At 42.8% G+C, this 22,713-nt stretch overlaps 1 protein-coding gene across 4 annotated transcripts; it reads left to right on the forward strand.

Annotated features, from left to right (window-relative positions):
* Nucleotides 1-3,102: 3,102 nt before the first annotated feature.
* LOC311325018 (myosin-7-like) lies at nucleotides 3,103-19,383 on the forward strand (the record flags this gene model as incomplete). Of its 4 annotated transcripts, none has more annotated exons than XM_084457646.1 (37): nucleotides 3,103-3,303; nucleotides 3,729-3,872; nucleotides 4,509-4,665; nucleotides 4,759-4,786; nucleotides 4,878-4,983; nucleotides 5,069-5,161; nucleotides 5,248-5,311; nucleotides 5,428-5,526; nucleotides 6,070-6,173; nucleotides 6,504-6,642; nucleotides 6,733-6,851; nucleotides 8,127-8,276; nucleotides 8,408-8,578; nucleotides 8,739-9,063; nucleotides 9,214-9,281; nucleotides 9,480-9,685; nucleotides 9,803-9,926; nucleotides 10,162-10,298; nucleotides 10,380-10,635; nucleotides 10,735-10,977; nucleotides 11,064-11,240; nucleotides 11,334-11,479; nucleotides 11,558-11,648; nucleotides 11,733-12,122; nucleotides 12,274-12,400; nucleotides 12,915-13,033; nucleotides 13,135-13,331; nucleotides 14,063-14,246; nucleotides 14,331-14,496; nucleotides 16,047-16,171; nucleotides 16,257-16,565; nucleotides 16,683-16,886; nucleotides 17,008-17,304; nucleotides 17,783-17,887; nucleotides 17,990-18,085; nucleotides 18,176-18,310; nucleotides 19,363-19,383. In XM_084457646.1, the coding sequence occupies 37 exons, from the start codon at nucleotides 3,103-3,105 to the stop codon at nucleotides 19,381-19,383; spliced, it is 5,823 nt and encodes a 1,940-aa protein (XP_084313772.1). The 4 variants fall into 4 exon arrangements, with proteins under 4 accessions (XP_084313772.1, XP_084313773.1, XP_084313774.1 ...); XM_084457647.1 differs by having other exon boundaries at nucleotides 8,739-9,048; nucleotides 9,202-9,281; XM_084457648.1 differs by having other exon boundaries at nucleotides 8,739-9,048.
* Between the last annotated feature and the right edge of the window lie 3,330 nt (nucleotides 19,384-22,713).

Here is a 22,713-nt window from a genome sequence, read left to right on the forward strand (position 1 = left end):
CTCTCTCTCTCTATCTATCTATCTCTCTATCACTCTATCACTCTATCTATCCATCTATGTCTGAAGTAAGTATGGGTATATTTATCTGTAGTCTACTGATATGCATATTTACAAGTATATTAACAGAATTTAGATATGTATGCTCTACCAAGCATAACGTACTGTTGTGCTGAGTGTAGCTACTGAGTTTAGTCCAGAGTTTCAACAAGCAGTGGACTAAACTCAGTAGCTATACTGTCCTGCCAACAATAGCCTTTGTTCTCCACCACATACAGTGAAGAAAGGGTATGTAGCCCCATCAATAGTGTTTACTGCCGGGGACACAAGACAGCTGGGAATGAGAACCTTAACCTGTGCATTGAGTCGCAGGAGTGTGGTACTGTATGTGACTCTAGAGCAGGCATTCCCAAACTGTGAGGCGGGCCTCCCCTGGGGGGCCCCAAAGAAATTCAGAGAGGCGCGGAGGGATGGTTAGAAAAAAAAGAAGGAAAAACAATTTTTTTTTTTTTTAAATGTCTATGGTTTTAGCAGGTGCCACCGAGCTAACTTAGCTGTGTAACGTTATGGGCTAGCTAACACTGCCTTGCAAAATTGACAATTTTGGGGGTTTGGGGGGCGCGGGTGTGTCACTGTTTTCAGAGGGGAGGCCCACATTGATGGAGTTTGGGAACCCATGCTCTAGAGGAATGAGCCGGGAAACATATGTAATTGTAGTTTGACCCTTTACTTGCTGCGTATTGCTACCCTGACAGCTGTCTTATGCATCGGTAGTGTGACAATTAGAGCTACTGTATAGGGCAGTATGACATGGGTTTAACACCTTCAATGATGACTCGGACCTTAAATTGGTTAATTGGTTGCTAGAGCAAACCCTATCGTAATAATCAGAATACTGCTTAATCTTACAAAATATTTTCACAATTTCCCTAATATTTAATTTCAGGTAATTCAGGAAGTTCTCAATGATCGCTGCCTTCATGCACACATGTGCATAGACCCGTTTTCCTAGCTGTATAATGATGATACTTCTGAATTGTGACGTCCTTTCAGACAAGCACAATTATGCTTTGTCTCTACTTCCCTCCATGTGCGGCCTTATGCAGCCTGAGACATTTGCAAACAGACAGCAGCTGCCACAAACTAATCCTCCACAAAATGTACAGGGTGAGGCCCAGACCTTCAAGGGTCCTCGCGGTCCATAGACGTTTCATTGGTTTATCTTTGTCCTCAAGGATAAAGGCAAGGAAACAATGTAGTGTCAGTGTGAGAGAGCATAGGGTTATGCTTACAATAGCTGCTACTCGCAGTGATAATGGTCATGAGCATGACCTTGTCTGTCAGAGTAGACAGCTGTAGTCTGCATCATCACGCCCATCTTTCAATGAGTTCACACCGAGCACCATCTTGAACTTCCTTAATCCGCTACAATGGCCCTTAACCTGTGGCAGAACAAAAATAAACAACATGAGGTGCCACCAAGAGACACTTTGACATTGACATTTTGCTACAAGTCTATTGTATGTCTACATTAAGTATTTGGTATGAAACCTCTATTGTACAAAATAGATTCTAAGACATTTCCATTGCTCAAACACAAGTTTGACCGCAGCACGTGAACATGGAGCTAAAACAGAACAAAGACATTGAAACCTTCCATTGTGAACTTGAAGCCATTCTACATGTATGGAGAGTAACTCCAAATTTGGATCCAGTGTTTATCCCCCCCCTCCAGCCTCACTAAATGCCTATTGTAGAAATGGTTCACACCTCTATACCCAAATACAGATGCTCTTTAAATGGTCAGAATAGTCTGTCCATATAAGGCTCAGCAACACCCATTATAAAAAGGGATGTACAGCAAGAGAAAGACAACATCCTGGACAGCCTGAAGGTAAGAAGTCCTAGAAGAGGCTAACAGACACTTCTTCTTGGCCCAATATTACAGGTTACCAATGAAGTATCTATTAGCTAATATATAAATGGTCAGTCTGTTAACATTGGCGGCTGGATTTGTTTGTTTCATTCTCAACAGTGAGAGCTTTTCCATCAAATTATCCAAGGGGTTAACATTCAGGTAAGAAGTGGAATCTTCTCAACTTGCTTTGAATGGAATAGTTAATTCTTAGCTACAGGTCTTGTCTTTCAGTTCATAGTGTGACTGAAATGAGTGTGATTAGATTTACAATTAATTTAGAATGAGTCAAACTTTATAGAGGGTACACAGATACCATTCCGTCTTTTAATTAATCATGGAGATTCCAATGGCTATAGTACAAGGGGCCAATTGATTCTGCTTACTGGGCTCTGGAATGAAACTCCTTTGCTTTGGCAAGGTCAAGCTGAAGTGTATTTGTCCCATGCTACATCATACAAGTACAACAAGCAGTGAAATGTGTTTCTGTTAACTGCTAGATTATGCACACATTAAGCAATGTAGAAAGTTAAAAAGATACAGTGCAATGTATAGCTAAACCTAAATACAAGATACACGGGAATGGGATGGAGGTGAAGTTGTGCAGTTGTGTTAAAATAGATCACAATGGATCACTAAGGCCCTCACAGTGACTCGCCTCCCCAGCGGCCTCAGCGATGCTAGTTCTGACACCAGTGTAGCATTGATAGGTGTGGGGCCTTGAAGCTGAGTGACCTGCATCCATGCTCAATACGGATATCCATCTTAGAGGATGTTTAAAGGCACTAAACAGGCCAGCATACATTATATTATTAAACTCTTAATACAAATATATACTGTAGGTCCTTTTACCTTTTCATTCAGGGCCTTACTTTTTAAAGCTGGTGACTTGGGTATCTAGGATAAGATATATCTCAGACCAGTAATTACAGGTTGCGTTCTTTTTCTTCTGCACTGTAATCAAACCCATATTCTTGCCTAAATTCAGTAGCTACAATCAGCACACCTGCACCTTTATGAATAGAATCGAATGAGTAGAATCTACATATCTACATTCTGTACATCTACATGTGAATAGATAAATATATATATTCCTATACTTCCTCCAGACCCACACGTATAGTAGTGGCAATTCTTGATAAATACAATGACATAACTTTGTTTCCAACTACTGCATTTCAGGTTTCAGGATGGGGGATGCCTTGATGGCAGAGTTTGGGACTGCAGCCTCCTTTCTGCGCAAGTCAGATAAGGAGCGTCTGGAAGCTCAGACTCGTCCTTTTGACATGAAGAAGGAGTGCTTTGTGCCTGACCCAGAGGTTGAGTACGTCAAGGGGCAAGTAGTGAGCAGAGACGGGGACACTGTCACTGTTGACACTGAGTATGGAAAGGTAAATATTATGGGAAAAACATGTCCGCCAGGAAAAGTTTATTTATTTATTTTACCGCTAGTGGTCACTGACTTATATTACACATATGTTTTTGGATAGCCTGTGTGTGTGTGTGTATGTGGTAGTTTCTGAAGTGTTTCATGTGTTCTTGTCAGTCAGAGGACCTAAGATCATGCCCATTGAGGTGGCAAGTGAGGGTAGAAGCATAATTGGTGTGTGACACAATGAGCACATATATTTGTAATGAAATTTTCTTCAGTTTGTCAATACGCCTGTTTTAAAGAAAATAATAATAACTGTTAATCAAAAAAGAGGGAAAATGAATGGCTAAATGGAGTGACGCTCTACATTGTTAATTATTCAAATAAATCAAATCTCTATTCTTTGAAATTTCTTAAAGCTAATTCCATTTACTTTTATTTCAGACTCTTACCCTCAAGGATGTTGACGTCCACCCCCAGAACCCGCCAAAGTTTGATAAAATTGAGGACATGGCGATGTTCACCTTCCTGCACGAGCCTGCTGTGCTGTTTAACCTCAAAGAGCGTTATGCAGCCTGGATGATCTACGTGAGTAATGACCATTTGTTTACATTCCCACTGAATCAAACAAATATTAAACTGAAACTTCCTACCCCCACCCTACCCCTGACCTTCCTACCCCCACCCTACCCCTGACCCCTGCCTCTACCTGGACCCAGGCACACTCACACACACACTGACAGACACCAGTCCTGGGCTCAGATCCCCTTCCCCTCACCCTAACCCGGGTCCGTATCCTTTTCCTACCCCCCACCCTACCCCAACCCCTGCCTCTATCTGGGCCCAGGCACATTTATGCACACACAGACATACACCAATGTTTGCCATGTCTCTCCTATGATGTTATTAGCCTCTCTTACTCTGAAAATGTAATTTAATGTTATTTATTGCTCTATAAATGTTCTTAGCCGGTAGACAAACATACTCCAGGAGCTTGCTCGATCGCCTCGTTGAGAGGGGTCAGGGAAGAATTTTTACAGCTCACTTATCCGGCCCCCGGTTGATTACTGTTTTTTTGCTTCCCTCTGGAATATGTAGGGGTGGGATGTCTGCCCACCTCCCTTGTTCTCTGTAAAGCGCATTGTGTTGCCTCTGGGTATGAAATGCGCTATATAAATAAAGCTTTGATTGATTGATTGATTGACTTCACTTGCTCCTCCACAGACCTACTCAGGGCTGTTCTGTGTGACTGTCAACCCCTACAAGTGGCTGCCAGTGTACGATCAGTCAGTTGTCAATGCTTACAGAGGCAAGAAGAGGAGTGAAGCTCCTCCCCACATCTTCTCCATCTCTGACAATGCCTACCAGTACATGTTGTCAGGTAAAACCCCTTCTATTCCATACAGTACATCAGTGAAAGCAGGAGTAATTCTGGAAATTGAAACAATCACCAATAATTGCTTTCTGTCAACAGACAGAGAAAACCAGTCTGTTTTGATCACGTAAGTACAAGTGGTTATTAAAATGTTTTATAATTATTTGCTTTTCAACTCATATAAATGCAATTATAATCATTGGTCTGTACATCCCCAGTGGAGAATCTGGTGCAGGGAAGACTGTGAACACCAAGAGAGTCATCCAGTACTTTGCTAGTATTGCAGCTGTGGGTGGAAAGAAGGATGCAAGCACAGAGAAAAAGGTAATATAAAACATGCATGTTTTTACAGCTATTAAATGATCCAGCAATCCACAAGTTAAAAGCTGTGTAATATGTTGGATTCTAGGGCACCTTGGAGGATCAAATCATCCAGTGCAACCCTGCTCTGGAGGCTTTTGGTAATGCCAAGACCATCAGAAATGATAACTCATCCAGATTCGTAAGTTTTTAACACCTTGGCACCATTCAGCTCTTCTTATGCTGTTATACATTATCTGACTTTTTGAATTTTTGCTTTACCAAAAGGGTAAATTCATCCGAATTCATTTCGGAGTCAGTGGAAAGCTTTCATCTGCTGACATTGAGACTTGTAAGTACTGTAAATACTGTATAATGTGTATATTGTTTGATCAGGAGTAGTCAAATCTCTTTGACAAGATACACAGTACATTGACACAAGTGTGCTGCTATTCTATGATTTATCAGATCTTCTGGAGAAGTCTCGTGTCACCTATCAGCTCAAGGCTGAGAGAGACTACCACATCTTTTACCAGATCCTGTCCCAAAAGAAACCAGAACTTCTGGGTGGGTGTCTGTTTTTACGTTCTTCTTACCAGTCTCAGTATGCTTTCCTGTGAAATGTATTGCAATCCGAATATTGTTAGGTGATTGGCATGACTTGCACATAGTCCTCCATGGGAGCAGTGAAAACAAACGCCAGGGGAATGCTTATGTCCAAGCCATATCAAACATGTCAAAATATTCAGATTGCGATACATTTCACAGGAGAGTATAGAGACCAGTAAGATTACACCCTGTGATTCCCATCTCGGAAAAGCACATTTATCATAGTTTTTCAATGTATTTACATATGCCCCATTGACTTCCGTTGTAGCCCAGTGAGAGCCTGCAGAAAAACGTCAGCTAGCTCAGTACTGGAACGATCAGTGAAATTATGGTCTCTATGTTTCAGGTTCATGGTAGACAGACCACATATAGGGCTAAATGTCCAAAATAGCACACTTTAAGTTCCAAATGAATTGGGTGTGTGGAATGTTGCAAACTATGAATTGATACATTAAAAACAAACCTGTCCTAAACATGACATTTCTCTCTCGTTATTTCCAGAGATGCTGCTCATCACCAGCAACCCCTATGACTACAGCTTCATCTCCCAAGGAGAGATAACCGTAACATCCATTAATGATGCTGATGAGCTCATGGCTACGGATGTAAGTGAAACATTTTCACAGCAAACATATCTTTATAACTGTTAGAACTACTGCGTACTGTACTGTCTACTGTTTCACAGACATGGCGGCTGTGGCTCAGGAGTTGGAGTCCACATGTCAAAGCGTCCTTGCGCAAGACACTGAACCCTGAATTGCTCCCAATGAGCAAGCTAGCACCTTGCATGGCAGCTGCCGCCATTGGTGTGTGAATGTGTTTGTGTGTGAATGGGTGAATGAGAGGCCATTGTAGCACTTTGGATTAAAGTGCTATACAGTATAAGTGCAGTCCATTTACCATTTACATTATGGAAATGTTCATCTGTGTATTAGGATGCCTTTGATGTCCTGGGCTTCACCCAAGAGGAGAAGAATGGCATTTACAAGCTGATTGGTGCCATCATGCACTATGGCAACATGAAGTTCAAGCAGAAGCAGAGAGAGGAGCAGGCAGAGGCTGATGGCACTGAGGGTGGGTTTTGAGATTTTAAATCTCCAAATTCGATCTTTATTATGTCATTGTCTTATCAAGACATTCTCTTCATCAATCCTGCTTTTCCAGATACGGACAAAGTTGCATATCTGATGGGCTTGAACTCTGCTGACCTGATCAAGGGTCTCTGCCACCCAAGGGTCAAAGTTGGAAATGAGTGGGTCACCAAAGGTCAGAGTGTCCAGCAGGTGTGTCTTAGGATAATAGTGTGGTATTTTGTGCTCATTATTATTTTATGTTATGGCAATAACAACAACAACAACAGCAGCAACAACAACAACTAATAGTAGTTATTGATTATTCTAATAGTGCTGTTATTATTATTAGGGCCCGAGCACTGGCGGTGCGAGGCCCTATTGAAATTGTAAGGATTATTATTCTACCTTCTACCTTCTTCTCCCCAAACAAATGCCTTTTTGGCGGCCTAAACATCGATGAAAACCCATGAAACTTTGCAGACAAGTCAGTCCCGGTGAAAAATGTGATATTTCATGGATGACGCAAATGGGTGTGGCAAAACTGCTCAAGAGCGCCCCCTGGAAAATTTAAAATGGCGATCCCCACCTTTCAGTTTGATGTAGGCGAACGAAATTCGGTGGGCATATGTAGGTCATCGAGACACAATAAAATGTCTCTTGGAGCTATACCCAACATCCAACAGGAAGTCAGCCATTTTGCTCTTAATGTGCCATTTTTTCCTTGTTTTCACCAAACACCCTTGCCGTGGCGCCCCGCCAAATTTTTTGACATTTCGCCATAAAACAGGAAGTCCTCATAACTCCATACATTATCCAATTCGTCTGATATTTCTCACGCTTCATGAAGGTTCTGTCCTGAACACATCTATGTGTCAGTATTGTGTCATACTTATAGCGCCACCTATTGGTGAAACAGGAAGTCCTCAAAACTCCTACTGTACATACATTATCCGATTTGCACCAAATTGCTGACGCTTCATCAAGGTACCGTCCTGAACACATCTATGCGTTGGTATTGAGTCACGCTTAGAGTGCCACCTACTGGTGACAGGAGGTTTCTCTCAGTACTGGACACCGAAATAGCACACCCTTTAATGGCACCGCAACCCAACACGCGTGGGGTGTGAGGGCCCGCTCACTGCTGCTAGCAGCCCTAGTTATTATTGTTGCTATTGTTGTGGGTTAGGGTTAGTGGATGTTTATGATTCTTAGAGGGGAATTAGAAGGGAGGGTTGTGGGAATAGATCACCTCATTCATATCCAGTGTGTAGCACCCACCTGGATGATGTTTGGCTGTCAGTGGGCACTAAATCAAACACATCAGGGAGTGTATCTATAAACACATATAATAATTTATATAGTTAAAATTAACACAGATTGGACACTCTCTATTGATGGATTACCAATAGAAAATCCTCCAAAGATTGTACCTCATCACAGCTTTTTTGTTGATCACTATGTCATTTATTCTATCCATCTCTATAGGTTTACTACTCTATTGGTGCACTGTCAAAGTCAGTGTACGAGAAAATGTTCCTCTGGATGGTGGTGAAAATCAACCAAACTCTGGACACCAAGCAACCTCGCCAGTATTTCATTGGTGTGTTGGACATTGCTGGCTTTGAGATCTTTGATGTGAGTGTTTGGTGTAAAGAAATCCATTTAATGAACATGGATGATTTCTTTCTTTCCATCTATTATTCTATCCATCCGTCTATCCATTTAACTTTAAGCAAACACAATAAAACTGTGAACTTCTCTTCTAGTTCAACACCTTTGAGCAGCTGTGCATCAACTTCACTAATGAGAAACTGCAGCAATTCTTCAACCACCACATGTTTGTGCTGGAGCAAGAGGAGTACAAGAAAGAAGGAATTGTGTGGGAGTTCATTGACTTTGGCATGGACTTGGCAGCTTGCATTGAGCTCATTGAGAAGGTTGGTATATTGCAGGCATTTGTCAAAATAATCATGGATGTGACATCAATGTTTTATTCATTATTTTATTCGTATGGCAAAAGTGAACAGATACAAGATTATTCCTCAATCTTTACTCTACAGTATATATTGATTCATTGTCACTCATCTCTCCCACCAGCCCATGGGTATCATGTCCATCCTTGAAGAGGAGTGCATGTTCCCCAAGGCCAGTGATGCCACATTTAAAGCTAAGTTATATGACAATCATCTTGGCAAAAACCCCAACTTCCAGAAGCCCAGGATAGTAAAAGGTAGACCAGAGGCCCATTTCTCCCTGGTTCACTATGCTGGCACTGTCGACTACAACATTGGTAACTGGCTGGTGAAGAACAAGGACCCTCTGAATGAGACTGTGGTCGGACTCTTCCAGAAGTCAACACTTAAGTTCCTGTCTAATCTCTTTGCGGGTTATGCTGGTGATGACTCAGGTATGCTTATTAAACGTATGCTGCTGGTGCAGTGTCATAAAAAAAAAAAACTTCATTCAAATATGCAAATAAATTCGCAAATTCTCCACAAGCTACAAATACTACATAAACATTTTTAGTTTAAGAAGTATTTTATCTTACCAATGTCTACAGCCCAGGATTCAGGTAAAGGAGGCAAAGGAGGTGGAAAGAAGAAGGGCTCGTCCTTCCAGACTGTGTCTGCCTTGCACAGGGTACTTTTCATATTATTCTTTTTTATGGCAGAATTACACTGCATTTCAGGGATAGAATGCTATACTCAAGATATAATATACAATGTAGAATACGTTTAGCTTACGTCAGCACATGAATCCCAAGGTAGGGAAAGTCTTTGGTTCAATTGTATTGTTACTACAATTCATTTCTTAATTCGTATCTTTTCATACTCACAGGAGAACTTGAACAAACTTATGAACAACTTGAGGTCTACTCACCCCCACTTTGTGCGTTGCCTCATCCCTAATGAGACAAAGACTCCTGGGGCCATGGAGAATCCTCTGGTCATGCACCAGCTACGCTGTAACGGTGTGCTGGAAGGCATCAGAATCTGCAGGAAGGGCTTCCCCAACAGGATCCAGTATGGTGACTTTAAACAAAGGTAAAAATAATAATAATAATCATAATAATAAATTCCAAAGATCTAGTGTTGTTCTATACATGTGTTAACTGTAATCATGATAATAATTTGACTGTATAATCTTACAACTCAATTCAGATACCGCATCCTCAATCCAAATGCTGTACCTGAGGGACAGTTCATTGACAACAAGAAAGCTGCTGAAAAACTGCTAGGCTCCCTGGACATTGACCATGAGCAGTATAGATTAGGACACACTAAGGTACATGTACTGCAGTTTAGAGGTTGGCAAAAAGTCCTACTGTTTGAGTACAACCCTGTATCATACTATTTAGTTTAATATTTAAGAAAATTAACCATAATAATTGTATCATTGTTACAAATTCACAGATATTTTCGTAACAATAACAAGAGTTGTGGAATGGTTGGGTTCTTGAATGGCGCGATTCACAAAGGGTATTTAGAAAGAAAACATGGCCTTTGTCCATCTTCCTCAGGTGTTCTTCAAGGCTGGTCTGCTGGGTGTTCTTGAGGAGATGAGAGACGACCGTCTTGCTCTCATCATCACTGGTATCCAGGCTGTGGCCCGTGGTCTACTAGCCAGAATTGAGTTCCAGAAAATTGTGGAACGCAGGTAGAATGTTTATCACTGAAATTCAAAATATGAGTTTGAGGTGAGAAGTAAACCAAAGGCTAACTATGTTATTATTCACAGGGATTCCTTACTTGTGATCCAGTGGAATGTCCGTGCCTTCATGGGTGTCAAGAATTGGCCCTGGATGAAGATGTACTTCAAGATCAAACCTCTGTTGAAGTCAGCAGAGACTGAGAAAGAGATGGCAAACATGAAGGAAGAATTCCTAAAACTCAAAGAGGCTTATGCTAAAGCTGAAGCAAGGAAGAAGGAGCTGGAAGAGAAGATGGTCTCCCTTCTCCAAGAGAAGAATGACCTTCAGCTCCAAGTCCAAACTGTGAGTTATAGTCAAGGCAAACAGTCCCACTCATTACATCCTAAGCTAATTATGTATGAATTTAACTAATCAATATGCAACACATTGATCCCCTAACAGGAGCAAGACAGTCTTGGTGATGCTGAGGAGAGATGTGAGGGATTGATCAAGAGCAAGATTCAGTTTGAGGCCAAAGCCAAAGAGCTGACAGAAAGACTGGAGGATGAGGAGGAGATGAATGCAGAGTTGACAGCCAAGAAGAGGAAGCTGGAGGATGAGTGCTCAGAGCTCAAGAAGGACATTGATGATCTGGAACTCACTCTGGCTAAAGTGGAGAAGGAGAAACATGCCACTGAGAACAAGGTAAATCCTCTCTTATATTACAATCATGTATTGATAGAACTCACAATATGAGTATTGACAATAACACGCTTACTTTGCTTGTTCAGGTTAAAAACCTGACGGAAGAGATGGCAGCTCTGGATGAAATCATTGCCAAGCTGACCAAGGAGAAGAAAGCTCTGCAGGAGGCTCACCAGCAAACACTGGATGACCTGCAGAGTGAGGAGGACAAAGTCAACACGCTGACCAAGGCCAAAGTCAAGCTGGAGCAGCAGGTTGATGATGTGAGTATATATATATCTAATCATTATGATTATGATCCATTTATGAATCATTAAGTATTTGTCTAATATTATTGTTAAAATGTATTTCATAAGCTTGAGGGGTCTCTGGAGCAAGAGAAGAAGGTGAGAATGGACCTTGAGAGAACTAAGAGGAAGCTAGAAGGAGACTTGAAGTTGACCCAGGAGAGCCTAATGGACCTGGAGAACGACAAGCAGCAAATGGAGGAGAGGCTGAAAAAGTAAGATTACAACCCCAACAATCAGTATCCTGACTGATTACCTTAAGAGAAAACACTATAACCATGTATTTTTCCTAGGAAAGACTTTGAGATAAGCCAACTCAACAGTAAGATTGAGGATGAGCAGGCCATGGGTTCCCAACTTCAGAAGAAACTGAAGGAGTTACAGGTCAGTTATCAGCATTGGTCAAAACCATCTTGTATTGCTCCCCTTGCTTAGGTTCTGTTCTTAGTAGAATCACGTGTATTTTAGGCCCGCATTGAGGAGCTTGAGGAAGAGCTGGAGGCTGAGCGAGCTGCCCGAGCCAAGGTGGAGAAGCAGAGGGCAGACTTGGCCAGAGAGCTGGAGGAGATCAGTGAGAGGCTGGAGGAAGCTGGTGGAGCCACTGCTGCCCACATTGAAATGAACAAGAAGAGGGAGGCAGAGTTCCAGAAGATGCGCAGAGACCTTGAAGAAGCCACTCTGCAGCATGAGGCTATAGCTGCCACTCTGAGGAAGAAGAATGCAGACAGTGTGGCTGACCTAGGGGAGCAGATTGACAACCTCCAGAGAGTGAAGCAGAAGCTGGAAAAGGAGAAGAGTGAGCTCAGGCTGGAACTGGACGATGTGGCCTCCAATATGGAGCAGATTGTTAAAACCAAAGTAAGTGGTATTAATTGATCTGAAAAATTTGTTTTCCTACATAATCATTAACCTTTTTATTATTTATTCTCTCCAATCAATTATGATTATCTTCAGTAACAGCATCAGGAATCACAGGAACCTGTCATTGTGAAAAATTCAATGTTTTCAGACAAACCTGGAGAAGATGTGTCGCACCTTGGAGGATCAGATGACTGAGTACAGGACAAAAGCTGAGGAGGGACAACGTTCTATCAACGATTTCACCATGCAGAAAGCAAAGCTTCAGACAGAGAATGGTATGATGTCTCACTAGCAAGACATTCCAGGGTTTTCCCTGGCTCAGAATGGGTTCTTGAGGAGTTATGCACAAAGACTTTTTTGGAGAAACCTCAGTTTTATGCCGAGTAGCCTACCAGCATATAGGCCTACATTCTTCGCTGTCGTTCTGACTGAGCTCACTTTTCAATATCGTGGTAAACCTCCTGACATGACACAAAATGGATATGAAGACAAAAAGTTAAAGATATTGATAACCTGTCCATTAATGATCTCGATTACTAGTGGTCCAAACCATGGACAATGCAAGAAAGAGAGATCGGCTGCACTTGAAACAAACTATCAAACACATTTGGAGAGGACTTGAATTGCTATTTTTATTTCACAATTTTTTGCATTTTGGCACAGGTGATTTTCCTTTGGCTCTGGCTAAAATCTCTTTGGGGGGCGCCAAAAATTCCTCTATGCAGGAAAAACCCTGCATTCACATTAACAAATTGTAAATGAGAGAATAATTTCTTTACATTATAACAGGTGAGCTTGCCAGACAGCTGGAAGATAAGGACTCCTTGGTCTCTCAACTGACCAGAGGCAAACAGTCTAATGTTCAACAGATTGAGGACCTCAAAAGGCAACTGGAGGAGGAAGTCAAGGTATCTCTTTATCTTTGTCTAAACTCCCATACCATATGAATGAATTTGATGTGTTGAAATTTTGAGCATAATTAATGGAATTCATGTTATTACCTCAACAGGCAAAGAATGCTCTGGCCCATGCAGTGCAGTCTGCTCGTCATGACTCAGATCTGCTGAGGGAGCAGTATGAGGAGGAGCAGGAGGCCAAGGCTGAGCTGCAGCGCAGCATGTCCAAGGCTAACTCTGAGGTGGCTCAGTGGAGAACCAAGTATGAAACTGATGCCATTCAGAGAACTGAGGAACTCGAAGAAGCAAAGTAAGGATGTGTTTAACTTAAATATTTAACTCAGATTTAAATGTTTTTAAAATTTCAGTACAGACTCAAAGCTTTAAAATGATGCATTATACACTGCAATTAGAACATCTGTGTAGAAGTTTACAGTACGCACCTTTGAATGTTGCCACTCTTACAAACATTGTTTTGAAAAAATGTTTAGATGTTAACTCCAGTTTATTGTTTAGTGTTTATTAGGCCTACTAAGCCTGCCTAGGATACCCATTAGCTGCCGTCATGGCGCCAGCTAGTCTTCCTGGGGTCCGAGTCCCTCAGAACCCTTAAGGCAGTTGTATATTTAGAACAGGAATCAATACAGAGAACGATTGGACAATCAATCTAACATACTATGTATATGTTATTGCTAATGTGTTTGTACTTGTGTTTTAATATTTTTTTTACTAGGTACTAGCCCATTATTTCTGGCCAATGTAAACTAGCCTTTTGGCTACAATTGGGTACAATCTATTTTATAAAATGTTTCTTAATGTACATTGTCCCTCTCTAACAAATAAAATAAACTGAAACTGAAACTATTAGTTTAACAACCAGTTTTAAAATAAAGAACATGATCAAATATGCCTGCTCTGTGAGAAAATTGAAAATTGTTGAAGATACATCTTTCTCGAACTGAGCAACCTTTCAGCGGACAATATGTGTTCCGCGTAGCAGCAGTTTATACTCAACTGAAATAAATATTTTCTGTCAATCAGGAAGAAGCTAGCTCAGCGTCTTCAAGATGCAGAGGAAGCTGTGGAAGCTGTCAATGCTAAATGCTCCTCCCTGGAGAAGACTAAACACAGGCTCCAGAATGAGATTGAAGATCTCATGGTGGATGTGGAGAGGTCCAATGCAGCTTCTGCCACCCTGGACAAGAAGCAAAGAAACTTTGATAAAGTAATGTAAATTAAAGACAAAGACAATAAGCTAAGTGATTGCAAATAGTGTTCAGTTTGTTAATGGTGTTTGTATCATATCAAGGTCCTGGCTGAGTGGAAGCAGAAGTATGAGGAATCCCAGACTGAGCTGGAGAGCACCCAGAAAGAGGCCAGATCCCTCAGCACTGAGCTCTTCAAACTGAAGAACTCTTATGAGGAGTCTCTGGATCATTTGGAGACCATGAAGAGGGAGAACAAGAACCTCCAAGGTCAGAATATTTTGGTTTACACTACTCATTAGGTTGTCCTCAGACGAGCTTGACAGCGAAATCTCCAATCCTCTCGGTTGTCCATACATCCAGCCAGTTCCGCAGAACTCTCCACTCCTGTGTCCCTCCTCAGTACATCCACGTATGTTGGTGTGGGATGTCCTCTTAATCGGTGCCCGTGTGTTGGCTCCCAGACATCAGCTTGATGCCTGGGAGTTCATGATGTCTGTGGCAGTGGCCAGCAAGTTTCATCCTCCTGGATGCCACTTTCTCACTCAGTTTTGGTAGCCCCCCATATAGATGCTTGTTGGTAACATGCTCGTTCTGGTTGACATTTAGCACCACATGCAGCATTCTGGTGTAGCACCCATTCGGAGACTTCTGCAGGGTGGGCTTCAGGGTCCAAGTTTCGCAGCCGTATAGAAGGATAGACTCCATGGTTGCATGGAAGAAGCTCAGTTTGATGTGTCGAGGGAGATTGGAGTTCTACACACTATTCATGCCATTCAGGGCCCTCCATGCGAGCGCTTTTCTCACCTTAAGGTCCTGTTCTGATGAGTTGACCCAGGAACCCAGGTATTTGAAGTCGCTAACTTCTGCTAGAGCATTGCCCCCTGCTGTCTTGAGAGGTGGGTGGTCCAGGGGGGTGTTGTAAGTGATTGCCTCGGTCTTCTTTGTATTCAACCTGAGGCCAACCCTGCGACTATGTCGTCTGCATAGTCCAGGTCTGCCAGGACTACGGCGGGGTTTCTTCTAGACTTCCTAGGTGTTATTATGAAGCTAAGCTCCTGCTCCTGCCCACTGATGGCTTTCCTAAGCGCGTAGTCCAGGGCTACAATTAAGAGGAAGGGGGCAAGAGTGTCCCCTTGTAGCACTCCTTCTAGGATGTCAAACTCCCCACTGTTGCCATCCGGGGTTACCACTCTGGCTCTTGTGCCCCTGTACATGGCCTCTATGGCCCGGAGTAGGTTAGGAGGGACCCCATAGGCCTTAAGGATTTTCACCATCACGCCTCTGTGTATTGAGTCAAATGCTTTTTTGAAATCAATAAAACACAGGACTGCTGTTAGGTTGTTCTTTTTCACCTCCTCGATGATCCTCCTTACGGCCAGGATGTGAGCTGCGGTGGTCATTCCTTTTCTGAAGCCATTTTGGTTGTCCCTCAGGTGAGGGTCAATGGCATCTCGAATCCGGTTTAGTGTCATGCGATTGTACATTTTCGCTATGACACATGTCAGGCTAATGCCATGATAGTTGTCTGGTTTAGACAGATCTCCAGATTTCGGCACGGGGATGATGTTGGAGAGGAACCATATATCAGGCTTGATGTTTTCTATCAGAGCTTGGTTGCAGATCTCCAATATGATGTTGTCGAGATCACAGTTCTTAGGGACCTCTGGGGGGATGACATCCAGCCAAGCACTTTTCCCTTGCTTCAGAGCGGACTTTGCTGTGGCAAACTATAACTATAAAGTCAATCAACCATTGATTTAGGTACATTTAATTGTTACAACTGCAAAAGCTGATAGGGAGTTTCCTTCTGTCAACAGAGGAAATTTCTGACATCACTGAGCAACTTGGTGAGGGAGGAAAGAGCATCCATGAGCTGGAGAAGGTCCGCAAACAGCTGGAGCTGGAGAAGGCTGAGATACAGACAGCTTTAGAAGAAGCTGAGGTAAGTCCTGGAAACATTTACTCAAAATGCAAAGAATATGGACTTTTAAGAATGATCCACATACGTTATGGCTGTGTTCTTGCAGGGATCCCTGGAGCATGAGGAAGGCAAGATCCTTAGATCTCAGCTGGAGTTCAACCAAGTCAAAGCTGACATTGAGCGCAAACTGGTAGAGAAGGATGAGGAGATGGAAATGGCCAAGAGGAACCAACAGAGAGTGGTGGATACCCTGCAAAGTTCCCTGGAATCTGAGACTCGCAGCAGAAATGAAGCTCTTAGGCTGAAGAAAAAGATGGAGGGAGACCTCAATGAGATGGAGATACAGCTCAGCCAGGCCAACAGGCAGGCAGCAGAGGCCCAGAAACAGCTCAAGGGCATTCATGCACATCTGAAGGTAACAACTGCATACACTGTCATTCAAAATGCCGCAATGCATATTAACAGAGTTAAAGGGATAGATAATATACACCAAGGAAAGTTGAAGTAAATATTGGAACATTTTTCTCAACAGGATTCCCAACTACAGCTGGATGATGCTCTCCGTGGCAATGATGATCTGAAGGAGAACGTTGCCATTGTGGACAGACGCAACAATCTGCTTCAGGCTGAACTTGATGAGCTGAGGTCCCTGGTGGAGCAGACGGAGCGAGGCCGCAAACTGGCTGAGCAGGAACTGCTGGATGTCAGTGAGAGAGTTCAGCTGCTGCACTCTCAGGTAAGACACTGGCAGAACACATTTATAGAGTATGTTGGCATGTCAATTATATAGCCTAATGGATTATTATCATGTAGTGAATGTACGTTGTATAAGTCAATTTATATATAATCATGTGTAGAACACCAGCCTGCTGAACCATAAGAAGAAGCTAGAGGGTGACACTTCCCAGCTTCAAACTGAAGTGGAGGAGGCTGTGCAAGAGTGTAGAAATGCTGAGGAGAAGGCCAAGAAGGCCATTACTGATGCTGCCATGATGGCAGAGGAGCTGAAGAAGGAGCAGGACACCAGCTCTCACCTGGAGCGCATGAAGAAGAACATGGAGCAGACCATCAAGGACCTGCAGCACCGTCTGGATGAAGCTGAACAAATCGCCATGAAAGGAAGCAAGAAACAAGTTCAGAAGCTGGAGGCCAGAGTATGTGTCCTAAGCTTACCTACAGTACAGTACATCATTTTTCAAATGCAAGAGATTACTTTTTCTTCTTTTTTTTTATTAAAGTGATTTAAAATGCATCTGATCCTATGGAAGAGCATTAGGGCCAACAACTGAGTTTATTATTTTTTTAAGCTTCTGAGTTTAAAGTCAGAATTTCTGAGAAAAAAGTCAGAATTTCTGAGAAAAAAATCAGAAATAACTTCTGAGATTAAAGTCAGAATATCTGAGATTAAAGTCAGAATTTCTGAGAAAAAAACTCGTAATTTCTGAGAAAAAAGTCAGAAATAACTTCTGAGAAAAAAGTCAGAATTTCTGACTTTAAACTCAGAAGCTTATAAAAAAAAAACTCTGCTGTTGGCCCTAATGCTCTTCCGTATGATCCTTTGTTGAAATTTCAAATGCGCATGATATAACATAATTGAAAAAATATTATCTCACTTTTCCATTTCCATTGTAGGTGAGGGAGCTGGAGACTGAGGTGGAAACGGAGCAGAGGAAGAGTGGTGACTCGGTGAAAGGAGTCCGGAAATATGAGAGACGCATCAAGGAGCTCACCTACCAGGTATAATTAACTGTAATTCGTCTCTGCATTCTCTACTGGCCATTTTATCTGCATAGCCACATTAATAGCACATTACTGTCTTTTACCTCCTATGTGATGCAGACTGAGGAGGACCGTAAGAATCTGAGCCGTCTGCAGGACCTGGTGGACAAGCTGCAGCTGAAGGTCAAATCCTACAAGAGAACTGCAGAGGAGGCTGTAAGTACTAATTATCAACCACCTAATAGAAATGGTTCAATACATTTCAGGTTCTTGAGGGACTACAATTCTGTTCAATGTTTTTCTCAGGAGGAACAGGCCAACACGAATCTGGGCAAGTTACGCAAGTTGCAGCATGAGCTGGATGAGGCGGAAGAAAGGGCTGATATTGCTGAGTCCCAGGTCAACAAGATGAGAGCCAAGAGTCGTGATACTGGAGGAAAGGTCAGAATTGTTTGATCTAAATCATTCTACACAAAACTACTTTACATACTATATATACTGTAGTAACATATTTGTAGAATATTTGTATAACATCATATCTATACTGGAAGCCATGACTACTGATTGAAATAAATAATTATAATGATTTGAATATGAATACTGTATTAGTTAAAATAGATTACATAAAGTAAAGAACCATGTCATTTATCTTCATCCCTATTTACATACGACCGAAATGTCCCCGGATTGTGTCAGCCACGCTCATGCCTCTATTTGAATTGAAAAAACAATGATATCCCTGTGTTGCCCTATATCTCATGACTATTCTGGTGTAATATTGTTCACCTCACTCAATCAGTGCTTCTGTGACAGGCTGTTTTGTAGTGTTGCAGGGGTAGCTTGTCACAGTTGTTCTACTTTGCTGTTACTTTGCTGTTACTTTGTCAAGTACTTTGCCATGGGTGGCAAAAGCAAATGCAGAAGTGCATTAACTATGGGGGGGACTACTTTGAGGGGGACAATGTGTAATTTCTCTGCAGATTCTGTAATAAAAATGTTTTGAGAGTGTACTTTCTTTATTGTAATAAAATTGTTGAGTTTTGGGAGTTGGTAGAGAAAAGTGCCACAACTGTGACAAGCTACCCCTGCAACACTCTACAAAACAGCCTGTCAAAGAAGCACCGATTGAGTGAGGTGAACAATATTACACCAGAATAGTCGTGAGATATACGGCAACACAGGGATATCATTGGTTTTTCAATTCAAATAGAGGCATGCGCGTGGCTGACACAATCCGGGGACTTTTCGGTCGTATGTTAATACTGTCCTGGTCGGTAGGCCAAAAGGCATCTTTAAGTACAGGTATAAACATCTTTACAGGTACCATATACACAGACAGTAACTTAACTTTTACAAGAGAATAACAGTGATTGTCACATTGCTAATAAACATGTATATTTTATTAAATCATCATAGAAGCTACTTTACAGAATTATTCACAAATTGTAGATTAATGCAAAATTTGAAATTTCTACAAATCTCCTCTATCACAGAAAGGACATGATGAAGAGTGAAGCTCTCAGATGGACCTCTCTGAAAATCTCTTGAATGCAGAGGCTTGTTCTTTTTCTCTATCCTTACTGTAACTGAGAAAATTAAAGAATAAAGTTACTTAAAACTGAACCTCTGTGTGATGCCTATAGCATTTCTCTGGAATAAAGATCAGGGTTAAAGGTGCAATAGTTAAAGGTATTTAACCTTATGAGTCCTGTTATAAGGTTATTTACCATCATATACAACGGTCCATATCAACATTTTGACAAACTGTGACAAACTCTTGAGGTACCAGTATTAATGCTCATTGCTTATGTCACAGCTAAGTATACAATGAATAACTATGGGCATATAGAATATCCTTCAAAAAACAACATAAACTCTTGTCTTTTCTTATATTATCATTTTTTATTTTTTCATACAATATCACAATAACAACGACGACAACAACAAAAGAACACAATCATCACAAAGGACAAACAAAAAGCAGACAAGCAATACGCCATACAATGACAAGAGCAACAACAACAACAATAACAATACAATCACATACAATGTACACAAAAGACATCAAAGGGGTGTGGCCTGGCTCTGTGAAGCTGAGACCTATAGGCACGGAGTCCCGCCTCAACAGAGCCAGACCAGACAGTACAGGAAAGACTTATAGTATATATATGTATTCATAATTTACATGCATACACATATACAGTATACTGTGCACACACACATACACATGTACACATACACAAACATATTCACATACACACTTTTATTTTTATTTTTTTTGTCAAAGGACCAAGCTGCGCATATGTGCATCCAGCCACTCCAGCTCGCCCACCTCCACCCAACCCGACAGTGCCACCCATCCCAACAGTGAACTCTTGTGTTTTCAAAGAAAAAAAACTCACTGAATGGTCATGTGTGCGTTGATGTGGTGAAATTAGAATGTTCGCAAAGTATGCTTCATATAGGTTTTTATCATTTGGTCATTTTACTAAATCCATTGACTTCCTAAATCCCAGAGATGTTTAGATTAATTTGCAGCCAGAAACCAGAAATAGGCCTACCTCTGAATTGTTTAGGATAGTTTGTAGTTTTCTGTTGCTTACTAGCAGTCTTGTGTGGTCAGCTCGGTGAGTTTCCTGTCTTTGAAAACGAGGGTTTATGGTGTTTTTTGAAGGATATTCTATATGCCCATAGGGATCCATTGTGTACTTAGCTATGACATGATCATGAGCACTAATATTTCAAGAGTGCAGTTTGTCAAAATTTTTATATGGACCATTGTATATGATCGTAAATAACCTTATAACAGGGCTTATAAAGCTAAATACCAAACTAGTCCTTTGAGATTTCGATGTAGACTAAACATAAAAAAACAAACAAAAAAACATCCAGGGCCACGTTTCCCAGAGCCATCGTAGTGCTACGTTCATCGTAACGTTCATTCTTAGGCTAAGGCATGGGTTTCCAAACTCCATCAATGTGGGCCTCCCCTCTGAAAACAGTGACACACCCATGCCCCCCAACCCCGCAAATGTGTCCATTATGCAAGGCAGCGTTAGCTAGCCCATAACGTTACACAGCTAAGTTAGCTCGGTGGCACCTGTTGCTAGTTAACGTTATGACGTTTTCGCACAATACATTCATGCCTGCAGGGGGAGGCTCTCTGCACTATCCACAAATTTATACATCTCTCCCATTATTTATTTCAATCTTCTGACCTTTGAAATCACGTTTCATTCATAAAAACATAGAATTTCAAAAATAAAAAACATGTTTTTCCTTCTTTTTTTTTCTAACCATCCCTCCGCGCCTCCTCAGTATTTCTTTGGGCCCCCCCAGGGGAGGCCTGCCTCACAGTTTGGGAATACCTGGGCTAAGGTATCCATCCATCATCATCCGCTTATCCGGGGTCGGGTCGCGGAGGCAGCAGTTCCAGCAGGCGGCCCCAGACATCCCTTTCCCTAGCAGCATCATCCAGCTCTGCCTGGGGAATCTTTAGCCTCTCATAGGCCAGTGCGGTGATGTAGTCCTGCCACCTGGTCCTGGGTCTACCCCACGGCCTCCTCCCAGCCAGACATGCCTGGAACACCTCCCTAGGGAGGCGCCCAGGAGGCATCCTCACTAGATGCCCGAACCACCTCAACCGGCTCCTTTCGACGCAAAGTGGCTCTACTCCGAGTCTCTCCCGGATGACTGAACTTCTCACCCGATCTCTCAGGGAGACCCCAGCCACCCACCCTCCGGAGAAAACTCATTTTGGCCGCTTATATCCGTGATCTCATTCTTTCGTCCTTCATGACCAAAGGTGAGGGTGGGGACGAAGATAGACCGGTAGATCGAGAGCTTTGCCTTTTGACTCAGCTCTCTTTTCATCACAACAGTGTGGTAAAGCGACTGCAGAACCGCACCAGCTGCTTCGATTCTCTGGCCAAACTCCCTCTCCATGGATAACAAAATCGACCTTCGGCCTAAGGTGTTCTGATGCCAGGTGTACTTGTGGGCATCCTTGTGTTCGAACATGGTGTTTGTTATGGACAAACCGTGACTAGGACATAAGTCCGACAACAAAACACCACTCGGGTTCAGATTGTGGTGGCCATGCCTCCCAATCACGCCCCTCCAAGTTTCTCCATGATTGCCCACGTGTGCATTGAAGTCCCCCAATAGGACAGTGGAGTCCCCTGCAGGAGCCCCAAGTAGGACTCCACTTAGGGTCTGCAGGAAGGCCGAGTACTCCGAACTGCTGTTTGGTGCATAAGCACACACCACAGTCAGAGTCCCCCCTCCCACAGTCCTAAGGCGCAGGGAGGCGACCCTCTCGTCCACTGGGGTGAACTCCAGCACAGAGGCGCTAGTATAGCCACACTTGCCTTATGCCTCATACCGTGAGCAACTCCGGAGAAGAATAGGGTCCGACCCCTATCCAGGAGTTTGGTTCCGGCGCCGGTGCTGTGCGTGGTTAGCCCCACCAGATTGCTATCGCTCCACCTCCCTCACAAGCTCCGGCTCCTTCCCCCCCAGCGAGGTCACGTTCCATGTCCCCAGAGCCAGCCTTTGCCGCCCGGGTCCGGTCCGTCGGTGCCCCCCGCCTTCACCGCCACCTAGTTGGCAGCGCACCCGACCCCGACAATTCCTCCCGCGGGTGGTGGGTCCACGGGACGATGGAGGATGAGATGGTGTTGCCACGTTGCTTATTCGGGCTGGACCCAGCCGGGCTCCGTGGTAAGCCCGGCCACCAGGCGCTCGCAGGCGGGCCCTCCGTCTGGGCCTGGCTCCAGTCGAGGGCCACGGGCTTCCTCCGGGCCGGGTCTCTCTTCCTCTTTTTTGTTCTGTCATCAGGGTTT

This window comes from Borostomias antarcticus, assembly GCF_949987555.1.
Source record: "Borostomias antarcticus genome assembly, chromosome: 2".
In the NCBI taxonomy this organism is placed as follows: Eukaryota; Metazoa; Chordata; class Actinopteri; order Stomiiformes; family Stomiidae; genus Borostomias; species Borostomias antarcticus.